At 27.4% G+C, this 13,424-nt stretch overlaps 1 protein-coding gene across 1 annotated transcript in view; it reads left to right on the top strand.

Annotated features, from left to right (window-relative positions):
* Nucleotides 1-11,545, top strand: part of LOC113370816 (cGMP-specific 3',5'-cyclic phosphodiesterase) — a 141,820-nt gene extending 130,275 nt beyond the window's left edge. Inside the window, exons 7-13 of the mRNA XM_026611501.1 lie at nucleotides 4,385-4,628; nucleotides 5,140-5,231; nucleotides 5,545-5,868; nucleotides 5,938-6,091; nucleotides 8,580-8,739; nucleotides 9,654-9,874; nucleotides 11,187-11,545. Coding sequence (XP_026467286.1) covers nucleotides 4,385-4,628; nucleotides 5,140-5,231; nucleotides 5,545-5,868; nucleotides 5,938-6,091; nucleotides 8,580-8,739; nucleotides 9,654-9,874; nucleotides 11,187-11,545 — 1,554 coding nt within the window. The remainder of the gene's footprint in view (nucleotides 1-4,384; nucleotides 4,629-5,139; nucleotides 5,232-5,544; nucleotides 5,869-5,937; nucleotides 6,092-8,579; nucleotides 8,740-9,653; nucleotides 9,875-11,186) is intronic.
* The last annotated feature ends 1,879 nt before the right edge of the window (nucleotides 11,546-13,424 follow it).

The raw sequence follows: 13,424 nt of genomic DNA, 5'->3' as shown, positions 1-13,424 counted from the left end.
TTTGTTACCATAAAGCGTCTAGTGCAGTTAATTTTCAAAGTGCAATTTTCAAAATTTCAAAAAATTTAATACATTTCATAATGCAATTTTAACATAAATTCTCGGTGTAGTTCCATAATTCCAATTTCAACTTACGTCTATTGAATCAAAACTAAATTATTTTTGCTGAAGACGTATTAAGGCCGCCGGCGGATATCTTCTTGTGGCAGGCGGATATTCATTAACCATAAAAATTCAATTACATAAACTTTATTGATGTAGTAAATTTTCTGATGGCAGCTTCTTCGAACTATGAGAGCTCCATAACTTTATTAATTTGATTATTATCGATATTTTGATATAGTTTATTAGTATCAAATTTATTGTGGTATAGTGTGCAGTAAACTCATTTAAGTACATTGATATTTCAGTTTCTATTTTTTTGCTAAAATTTATGCATTTACGTAATAGAGAAAAATTAAAATTTACTTCAATGTTTATCATTAAACATTAAAAATTGCAAAATTGAAAAACATTTAAAAAATTAATAACGCCATGCACAATTTCAATACACCATGGAGCGCATTCCATAAATAACTAAATGTATATTTAATTAAAAATAAATACTAAGTAATTTTACGATGATTTATTAGATATCGATCTATAATGATATTTTTATACATTCTTTTGTTTCTATATTGCTAATATCATGGTACACTAAAATCTAACTTGGAGCAAATTTGCTCCACACTATTATCAAGTTATAATTAGTTAATTATTTGTTTGGTAGAATTGTGTACAATTTCTATTATTATTATAATATTTTTCAACAAATAAACAATAATACTACAGGAAACACATTTGTTATTGATTGCTATATTCAATAACTTTGTGATTGATTTTATATTTATGGAGCTGAATATGCATGTTATATACCATCGAATTTTTATTTTACATTCAAAAAATTAGAAGCACTAGAACAAAAACAAACCTAATATGCAAATAGTTTCAAAAATTTTCATCAAACATTTCTTTGTTATTTCTAATGTTAATTTATATTGAAAGGATTAACAACAGTCATAAATATTAATTATTGGTTATATTCTAATATTAATTATTGGTTGGTTATATTCTAAATATTAATTATTGGTTATATTATATTGGTTATATATATTATTATATTGGTCAGGCTCACAAAAAAGCCTTAATATTTGGTACAATATCCTAAAATTAGGAATGTGACCTGAAAGTTATATTAGGGTTATTTTTTTGAATTCGTGTAATTTCATAAATTGAAATTCATGCTTATATATTTTTCATAACTGATTTTGCCATGATATGTTTTTAATACGATACATCCATACGATATTTTATTAAAATGAGATCACGTATTTATGAAACACGAATTAGATATAATCGTATTTGTATTAGAGGTTTTATTGTATATCAGTATTTAATATTGAATTCATGTTTATATTTAGTGATGTATCTCATTTTAACTAACCCACGCAATGTAATTTTAGCATATAAAGGTGTTAACTAATATAAAGAGTTGAATAAAACGGTAGAAAATAAACATCCCAGTATTAACCTAAGTTCATTTTTATGTCAATACTATGATATGATATAAATATTAATATAATAATAAATAAATTTTTATATAGAATTAACGCTAATCCAACTATTAGTAATGTAACCAAAGCTTCATGTTTTCCTCAATCAGGGTTCATTAGATTAAATTAAACAAATTAGAAAGAGTAAAAATTTAGATGCTAATTAAATAAATTTAAACTTACTATTTAATATTTTTATCATTTTCATTTACTAACACATTCAGACAACTACTTCGTATCAATCACAAACTACCATTATTTTTTCCTAGGAATCTCGAAGTCATTTCACGATGATTTTCGAGCTCGGTGCCTCCAACGATTCAGCTGAAGTATCTCGGCCAACAATCGATGAATTGAAGCAGTCAACTTTGGCCCAAATTGCCCACTACGTTGCCACCAGCGGTCAGATACTGAACATCAGCGACGTTTCGGCCTGGTTAAAGGTCGACCAGGCGAATGGACAACCGGATCTGGCACGAAACATTCTGTGCATGCCGATTTATAATGGACAGAAAAACGTCATAGGGGTTGCACAATTGATCAACAAGGTAAATGATAATGAAAATGTAATTGTAAGTATATATATATGTATATATATATATATATATATATATAAATTTTGGGGCGGGGCACAAAAGTCCAATTTGACTTTGAGCAAATTATTTTGTAAAAATAAAAATAGCACATCAAACAAATATTTATCTGAATATGTTCAGTAAAACTCTCAGCTAATTCCTCATTGCAAAAATGTGTTGTTTTTGCAGATTTTCAAAAATTTGTAATCTGGTCTTTTTTACCCCACAGCTGGGGTTAATTGAGATGATCAGGGCAAATAGGTCCAGGGACTTATTTTAATTTTAAAGGTACTTTACAACATAATAGCTATATTATTTAACCAATGCAAAATATAAATTTCATGAGTGCATTTTTTACAGAGGTAACACTGTAAATAACCTTGATCTAGTAGTTTGTCAGATATATTCAACTGCATAGTTGGAATAATTATATATTTAATTTATTTTTTATAACATTGCTTTTTTAACTTAATTTACTTTTTTATTTCAGAGTATCTTTTTTATTTCAATTAGATTTTTTTGTCTCGAATTGGGAATGCAATAGCTTCTAATTTCGTTAATAATCTCATTATCATTCAAAGCTATTGCAAAATTTTATTTGCAGATTATAATATTGAACAATATTATGATTAGATTTTATCATATATATGATGTAACATAAGTGGCATTATTTTACTCAATCGATATAGCTTTTTAATGGCTCTATATTTCACTATTATGATGCTGTAATAAATCATTTTAAAGCACTTAAATATCATATATATTTCACTATAGAGCATGCCATAAAATTAATCGATTATTCTAAATTTAAACAGATGGTATGTTCTCAAAAATACGATTTGCGATTTTGAACAAACTCGACATACCTTGTTATTGTACTTTACCAAAAATGTGACCAAAATTTAAAGTTGGAACATTTAACAGTTTTTGAAATATGCGAGGTTGATGGGTGGCTGGCTCCGCTCTCAATACTAGTATTGAAACAGATTGTACGTTTTCAAAAATACATAATTTTATTTTGATAAAACTTGACATACATTGTTAGTACACTTTACTAAATATTTGACAAAAATTTAAAATTGGAACATTCAATAGTTTCTGAGATATGGGAGATTGATGGGTGGCTGTTTCCGCTCTCAATACTAACATTGAAAGAGATTGTACGTTTTCAAAAATACATAATTCGATTTTGATAAAACTTGACATACATTGTTAATACACTTTACTGAATATTTGACAAAAAATTCAAGTTGGAACATTCAATAGTTTCTGAGATATGCGAGGTTGATGGGTGGCTGGCTCCGCGCTCAATACTAACATTTAAATTCTAAACTAATATCAACAATATGGTCAATGCGAGAATTTAACTATTATCTGAAATTGTCTAAATTTTATTACCTTTTGAGACATATTTTATGAGAAGACATAATGTCTGTAATTAAAATGACAATAATAATTACAGATGTATCTGTAATTCCACCTTCATTCCAAATACTGATATCAGTATTTGAAATAAGGGTGGTGTATTGTTTTAAATATAGTATTTGCAAACAAATTTAACAAGTTTATGAATATTTAAGATAATTAATTTAAATCAATCATCTGCGTTCAGTTAAGTTTTTAAATGATACATTATTATCAATCTTATATCATGAAAATTTTTACAAGACAAATATTTACCTACAATTTATGCAGTACTTTGTTTTTACAAAAAAAATGTCCTGAAATTCTACGTATTATTTTCTTCTTGTTCATAAATGAAATCAACAACCAAAAATATTCACATAGAAGACACATACATTATGATTTTCATTGTATTTAATATTTGTTCATAAATAGTGCATAGTAATTTTTCTTCCATAAACAAATCAAATTGCTCACGAATTTACGAAAGACTCAAAATATTTTTACAAAAGATAAATATATAATGAATATATGTTTTTGTTAGTTTTCCTGTTCAATTTGCCTCTCGTTAATTCAGTAGGTACATAAAATTGCTCACACATATAATGTACAATTAAAAATATTTTTGCAAGAACCACATACATTACGAGTAGAGATTTTCGTTCTGGAATTCTTACCAAATTATTTCGTAAAACATCTAAAATTATGCATAAATTCTATGAATTCATCAAATTATTTCTTCAAGAGACACATATATATGGATTATAGATTTTTCTCTGAAATCCTACACATTATTTGTCCTTTCCTTAACAGGATAACGGAAGCCAGTTCAGTGATTGCGATATCAGCATATTCGAAGCATTTGCGATATTCTGTGGTTTGGGTATTCATAACACACAGATGTACGAGAGCGCCTGCAAATTGATGGCCAAGCAGAAAGTGGCCCTTGAATGCTTATCCTACCACGCGACGGCACCCAATGAGGACACTATGAAACTGGTTAAGGATCCGATTCCGTCGGCCGATACTTACAATTTATATAATTTTACATTTATCGGTAAGAATAAGTAAATGAAATATATACATACATACATGTACATATTTCTACAAGAACTTGAAATAATCATTATTATTATCAATACGGGTTACGGTTATTCATAAATAGGTACATATCCATTTCTTAGCCACAAAATTTCCATATATTGGCATCTGAACCGATGCACTATCGATCATATACATCGCCTTTGATGTATCCATTGCTACTTGAAAATACAAATGCAAACATGTTTGCAATTGAAAATAAACCATTTGAGCAAAAAGAAAAACTTTTCTAGCAATATGCAAAACTTTAATTCGAGTTGGAGTTGGGCAGCCTATTCAATATTTCAATTAATATTCCTATATTTAAAGTTATTATCTACTATCTTGTAATACAAATTCATTGTTTTAAAATCATTAAAATATACTATATTTTTTTGTTTTACAAGAGTAGTTTATCTCTCATTGTAGAATAATATGTGCTAGCAATAACTTTTTAGTAAAATATATCAAAATAATATTAATTGCAGATTTCGGATTATCGGATGATGATACGTGCAGAGCAACAATTAGAATGTTTTTGCAATGTAATCTAGTGCAACAATTTCATGTTCCGTATGATGTAAGTATTGAAATTCATAATAATCAGGAATTTAAAATATTATAGATATGAAGCAATTGTTGAATAAGTGCAGTTTGATTTTATTCACTATTATTTATTGTTATGGAACATTGATACAATTTGTATATTATATTGGTATATTTATGTCGGCCGCCGATGATAGAAGAGATCTTTAAACAGAGTGTTTTATATGTTTTCTATATTGGCCTCGATAAATTTAAAAAATTTCGAACTATTGATTGAAAAATGTCTGTTTTATCTAAAATATTGATCTATAGGCTTTAGAATGTAAATTTAATATATCTATTACCAGGTTCTATGTCGTTGGATTCTCAGTGTCAGAAAGAACTATCGTCCAGTAAAATATCATAATTGGAGGCACGCTTTTAATGTGGCTCAGACAATGTTCGCAATGTTAAAAACAGGAAAAATGGAAAGATTTATGACAGATTTAGAAATTCTGGGACTTCTTGTCGCTTGTCTTTGCCATGATTTAGATCACCGAGGGACAAATAACGCATTTCAAACGAAAATTGAAAGTCCGTTGGCAATACTATATTCTACTAGTACCATGGAACATCATCACTTCGATCAATGTGTTATGATATTGAATAGTGAAAGCAATAATATATTTCAGGTGAGATAGTAATATACATATTAGGTATAAAATATCATAAAATTTTAAATCTAAATTTATTTTCGACAGGCACTCTCGCCGCAGGATTATCGCAGCGTTATGAAAATTGTGGAAACAGCAATATTGTCTACGGATTTAGCAATGTATTTTAAGAAGAGAAATAACTTTTTAGAACTGATTGAAAATGGCGAATTCGATTGGCAGAGTGAAGACAAAAAAGAACGTAAGTGGAAATTGATGATGTGGACTATTTATATTGCGGAAAACAGTTTTTACCAGTCAGCATTAGTAACGGAAAAATCAATTTTAGATTGCGATGCGGTTGCTGAAGTATTTCATTTTGTTTGGTGATTGATAAAAAAAATAATCTAAAATTTCTCCATATCGGTTCTAATCTTCACTGATTGAATCAATTTTATTCCAAAAGTATTTAGTTAAGTATTAAATTATATTATTAGTCTAGTTTTGAAAGCGTGTTCTAATTCCGAATGTTATTACGATGCTGGGCAAAGTAGTTTATTAATATTCTTCTACGTATAATGAATTTTTTTTATTTATGTATCCGCTAAAATTGATCACTTTTTATCTTCCAAAATAGCATAATTTAACATAAAATTTGAATTGATACTATTCTATTAATTTTTTTTTGTGCATATTTTTCTGACAACTTCTACTAACAAAATCCAATCTCTATGCCACGTATCACCCAAACTTTGTATGTATTATACATGTTATTTATTTATTTTATAAATCCACAAACAGTTAGTTCAGAAATAATTTCATTTCACCAAATATTTATGTTTGTGAATAAAAGCTGTATCTGTATATATTTTTTGTTTTCGAAACTCTCACGCATGAAAAATTGTTTTCATACTATACTGAAAACAAAATATGAAGAGATAACAAAAATGAAATGCGGTTAAATATATTCATAAAATAACAAAATTATATTCGTACATTGTACGCAGAAAACAAAGGAAAATAAAGAAACTCATGAATATTCAAATTCAATTAAACAAGACAACATATGTGCTGCTTTACATATGAATATTCTACTCTGCTGACCATTATATTAGAATGTAAGTCACGATGGAATGATATATGGAGGTTGTATAGGACTATAATGTTTAATGGGTGGTCGCGAAATGTATTTAAACAGCACTAAATACCCATAATATATATATATATATATATATATATATATATATATATATATATATATATTATACCAACCCCAAATTCCGAGGATCTTCATTTTCGGACGAAACAATTTGCGCATGACTTACTTTTGGAACATCTTCATGGGCATCTATCCTTTCACAACATTTATAAACAAAATTCTATATTTCGGTTAGTTTTTATCAACGGTTAGTTTTCGGTTAGTTTCGGTTAGTTTTTACTATAATATTTAAAAAATCACAATTTCGATAAAATAGTCATTTTTCCAATATGAAATAGTTTAACCCTTTCCACTCCACTTCCCACGCGGCATCCGAGTGGAAAGAATTAATTCGCGTCACGAGCTTTGAAATTTCGATTCTTTATTGCTGAAAACTTCGCAAATGGCACAGACAAACTTTATAATACTATGTAAATGTTAAAAATGATAATAAATTAGTTTTAAAACTAACAATATAAAATTTAATTATAAAAAACTAAGAAATTGAAAATAAAACAAAAGGGCGAGAACGTGCCTTCTTTAGATGTTTTAATCGAATCAATATTAGCGATTATGAATAATTTATTTAAATATAAATGTATAAGTAAAGAGTATTTCTTATAATGATTAATAAATAATAAGAACAAATATATATTAAAATTTTTCACATTAAACATTCATGTATTAAATATAGGCCTGTATGCATAGTTCTAAATTACTTAAATATGTCTTTTATTAAATTGGAGGAATGCTTAAAAATTTTAATATATAAATGCGAGTTAAGTTCTAATGATCGAGCTTTTTTATCAATACAAATTGTTTGTTTTTTATAAATTTACTAAATGCTTTCACCTGTTTTTTTTAACATTCATAAATATCATGTGTATTCCAAGCTGATAAAGGAATCGCAAACAAATCTATATATTGAAATTTATATAATATATTTATGCTCTAAGAATTTAAAATCTGCTATGAAAATGTTACGAATGTAATTTAAATACTTTTCAAGATGTATGCATTTAAATATACGTGAAAATTTGAAAACGATTTTAAGCGAATATTTCGAAAATGATTAAAAAAGCTTAAAAATTATTTTACTGACTGATTTATGTATATATATATATATATATATATATATATATATATAGGGTGTGGAATAAGGTGATAGTATTGACCTTAACTATGCTGAAAAAAAATTAGGAAAAACAATTATCTCACGTTGTTTGAAAATTACAAGCTTTTAAGTGCAGCCTAGAGCTTTGATGCAATTATGACTATTTTTTTTATTATTGTGATTGATTTTTATTAATTTTGTTCATTTAAACTTTAGAACCATAACTCTGAATACCATTTCTAGGACCGCTATCAAAACATTAACACAATTTGCCATGGTTTTAAAAAAATCCGACTTTTAAATAGTTAAGTCCTGTGTCAAAGCGAAAAATGTTCGAAAAAATGTAATAAAACTTAATTTTTTCTGGAATTTTTATTCTTTACGGATTTATCTTTATACTATATTCAATTTCTATTAATACTTCTGTTTCGATTCCAGTACTGTGCGGCATGATGATGACAGCCTGCGACGTGAGTGCCATAGCGAAGCCATGGGAAATCCAACACCGCGTAGCAAAGCTAGTAGCTGACGAGTTCTTCGATCAGGGCGATTTGGAGAGGCTTCAGCTTAACCAGCAACCTGTCGCCATGATGGACAGGTAATAAAGGATTGAGTTGTTTGTACGGTCTTTGAATGGATAGTCTCATACAAGGAATTTGTGGAATGAATGTATTCATTCGCATTGAAACAATTACCATGGTGTGATCGCAAATACTTTGACTGGTATTTTTATTTGTTTTATTTACTTCATTTTGATATTAACTTTTTACTTGTTAATTATTTTTTCATTTATCCTTTTTATTTGGATGCACTGAAGATTAGTCAGATTGAAGAATGAAGACCTTCTTTATTAAATTAATTAATGGATACCCAAAAATATTTTATCATATTTTTTTAAATTCATTTATTTATTCCAGCCTAATGGCCTAGAAATACATCGTAACCTTAATCCTACCTTAATTTGAAACTAACCCCGCAGATTACTATAAACACGAACCTAATTACAGTCTAATAACTTTCTGTGTTCTAGACAGGTTCCCCAAGTAACTCTTTTTTCTTTGTTCTTTGCATGCAATCGCCATTTTATTGTATATATATATATATATATATATATATATATATATATATGAGGGCGAGTCGATTTAAAGGTCACTTAGGCACATATGATTCTCGAATACTAAGGATCAAAATAAGACACTTAGCTGAAGAAACCATATCTCTAAAATGAATTCTGATGCCCCGTGCATTGAGCCAAAATAAGGGATAAATTAAAAAAAAAACGCTCAGGGAGGTGTATCAGGTGTTGAACCATGGGCATGGGTGGATCGGCCATCCTTGTAAAATAATTTTATAGGTACGGTTTCTTCAGCAAAGTATCCTAGTTTGATCCCTAGAATCCAAAAATCACATGTGCCTAAGCGACATTTTTTGACCTATGGTGTGTGTAATATGTAATATGTAGTTGAGAAAATTATCTATTCTATTTCTATTCTATTTTTTTTATTTTTTCAGAGAGCGCAAAGACGAACTCCCCCAAATGCAAGTGGGTTTCATAGACGTAATATGCCTTCCTCTATATCGCGTTTTATCAGATACATTTCCTTGGATTAGACCTTTATATAATGGGACATTAGAAAATCGTCAACATTGGCAAGATTTAGCAGAAAAAGTTGAAATGGGTCTCACGTGGATAGATCATGACACGATTGATAATCCTGTCGAAGAATTTACTGGTAGGAAAATGATTTTTACAAATGACTTGATTGTCTATTTTCTATTTTGTGTTTAATGGAAGATGCTACTTACTTATTAATTTATAAAATTTACAATATTTTCATTATTTACATTTTCACACCTCACTTTATGAAAAATATAAAAACAAAAAATATATAAAATCATAAATTTTTAAATTTAAAAAATATTAGAATCTATCAATTTCTCTACTTATATGATGATAATGATATTTATTTATCATTTATTGCTGAAATATAACATGTGAAAGAACAAGCTGTATTCGATACAGTAAAGAGCACAAAATTTGACTTGATAATTTTATATTTAACATGCCAAAAATTTTGAACCGGTTTTGATTATTTAAAAGCTTTTGAAAGATATCATTGACTAATGTACTTGCTTATAATAAACTGATCATGAAAGATATTACTTGGGAATAGTGCTTGTTAGGGAGTAGAGATCGGTCTAATTTTTTGTAACTTAATATTATTTATTCGGGTTCTTATCAAGCTTATTCATAATGAGTAACTTAAAGTATTTTATAGTATATTAAGTAGTTGTACGACATTGCTTCTTAAATAATAAGACCTGAAAGTAAACGTTTAGACAATAAGTATAATATGTATATTAGGGTGGTCCTTAATATGGACATTTTCGAATTTCCTTGCTCCCAAAAGCTCAAATGGTTCCAAATTGATAAAAAACAATTCTCTCAAAGTTTTAGCTCTTAATATTGTCTTTTAGATAGTGCGAAATTCAATCAAAGTTTTGTATGGAAATAGCATAAAAAAAAATTCAAAAATTTTAAAGATATTTTTAGATGTAATTTAGCGAGCAAATGAATGAGTTTTATTCAAAATGTGTCGCTAAGTTATACCTAAAAAATTTTTTTTTTAATTTTCAAAATTTTTTCTATGTTATTTCCATACGAAGTTTGATTGAATTGCGCACTATCTAAAAGTTAATATTAGGAGCTTTCAAAAAATTGTTTTTCATCAATTTGGAACCATTTGAGCCCTTGGGAGCAAGGAAATTCGAAAATGTCCATATTAAGGACCACCTTAATGAATATAATTTTTAATTATAAGGTTTAAACAATCTTTAATCTCAATTCTAAATTTTATCTGCAAAGTTTAAATTTTTTTCAATTTTCATATAACTTCCATTTAAAACTTGAAAATAGGCTAAATTTAGCTTAAAAGTTACTTTTGTTTTGAACTAATTCGTAGTCAGCTGGTAGTTTTAAATTATTTGCTAGTTATCTCGTAGCTTCAAATTATTACCAAGTTAAGGTGTAATATAAATTTTAAGGATCATCAGACGTCAAGGATATAGAATTCACCGTAACCACGCTGAACTGCACGCACAATTCCGACTCGACGGAAAAGTTTCCATCAACTATGGAACTGACCCGTCGAAGATTCGACAGTCTGCGGAAAACCAAAGTTTTGCCTAAAACTGTAAGATCTCGCCTATCAAAATCATTATACAGTTCATCCAATTTGAGTACAGCAGGCAGCGGCAAAAATGCTGAAACCAATACTGCAACCGATCATCAAAAATCGGCCTCTCAACAAACAATCAAAGCCTCATCAAATGCTGGAAGTGAGACGAACGTCACAAAAAAACATAAAGGCAAGCAAAGAAGTAAAATTTGTACTCTGTTGTGACAACTAAAAATACTATCCTCGAATAATAAACGACACTCGTTGAAAAACAGAGTACGTTGTAGGAATAGGAAAGATAATAAGTTTATTGAAATTTGAAGATGGGTGATTAAATAATATGCATGGTATTTTGAACGTATCATTTCTCTTCATTTTAAGCAGAATCATATAAAAATTAAACTCATGTTTCAATTTCTAAAATCACAGGATATTATAACAATATTTAAAAAATACCTAAAAGTTTGAAAGCACTTATCAGTGGCAAGTAAATTTTTACTCAACTTTACCTATATATAACTAGCCCATGAAATTATCTAATTATCTTTTAAATTTTTATTTTCATTTAAATTTCTTTTGAATAATATATCTTATTGAGCAATTATTCATATTTACTTTCAATTGCCATGCATATTTTTTTCTTGTTTCGAATAACCAAAATATTTTTACTAACACACACGAATAACATCATGGACTTATTGTAGAAATGTTTTTATTTTACTACAAATTTTCAGGTTGTTTCTGGATCCGATTCATCGTTATTAATTGGTAATTAATTATTGATGAGAGTTGATTAGGATTCTCTAATAGTGCTATTTTTGTTTCGGATATAAATACAACTCATTTCAATACTTCTCCGTTCATTTTCAAAACTTTTTCAAGTATATTCATTAAACTGAAGAAAATTGATAATTATTACATTAGAGTAAAATAATTATTTTAATTGTGTTGACTTAACCATGCCCATAGTGAATATTTTTTTATCCAAACTTAAACTATAAAATTTAATTTTTGTACTTTTCAAAATTATTATTACCGAAGTTGATACGTTTAAAATAAGGATTTGCATCAAGACCCTAAACAATTACACCTCAAACAATTTTTTTGAGAAAACAGAAAAATAAAATGATCTAAGAATTTTGGATTTATTATTCAAAAAATTCTATAAAAAATAAATTTCATTTAAATAATTGGTGCTAAAATCACGTTTAATTTTGCAAAGTTTGGGAGGAAATAATCAAAGAATGTGATAATGATAGGTAGCTTAGTTTTAATAATAATTTAATTATTATACTATGACGTTGTCTGTTTTATATTTGTACATAGAATTATTATTAATGTTGTGAAAGTATTTAATCTGATTGTGTGATATAGTTTAAGAAAACGTTTTTAACATTTGAATTAATTAATTGAGGTGAATGATTGCGAGATATGATTAACGTCGTATTTATCTCTTTGTGAAAATTTATAACTTTCATATTTATGAATTCTATTTATTTTATAAAATATTATTAGGCAAATATATAATAATAATAATACGCAAATCATAAGTAAAATGAATTATTTTTTCATAGCTTTAAAAATAATTTCTACTGAATTATAATTAAATTATAAATATCAAAATATTTTTTTTAAATTTGAAAACGTCTTGGTTTAAATACCTGTCCAGCAAGAAGCTATGTAAAAAAGATTTATTTGCTTATCTCTACGATTTTCATAGTTTTCAATCACAAGTTTTCTTATTCGTGCACAATATGTAATTAAGATTGACAAATTTTTGTGTTTGAAAATTTGAAGTGTTAATTATTTAATGTGTGATTAGTGACGATTTTTAAACAATTTATTATTCAGGTTTAATACCCTGGGCTAAGAATGCGGACAAGTCTTAGAATACGAAGAAAATTGGATGATGAATTATATCTAATACGACTTGCTGAATTGGTGATAAGTCTGCTTTCATAATAATACAAAAATTGACATTATTATTCTAAATTTTTATTAGCTAATGAAATATTTATTATCATTAGACAATTTACAATGTATTTTTAACTTGTTATGATATGAGAAGTATTTTACATGGTTTTGCTAATGCAAAACATAATGA

Source organism: Ctenocephalides felis, unplaced genomic scaffold (genome assembly GCF_003426905.1).
Source record: "Ctenocephalides felis isolate EL2017-DRISC unplaced genomic scaffold, ASM342690v1 CF-g0.4_SCAFFOLD_01492, whole genome shotgun sequence".
Lineage (NCBI taxonomy): Eukaryota > Metazoa > Arthropoda > Insecta > Siphonaptera > Pulicidae > Ctenocephalides > Ctenocephalides felis.
Note: the sequence above shows the minus strand (reverse complement) of the source record. Positions and strands in the feature narration are given on the sequence as shown.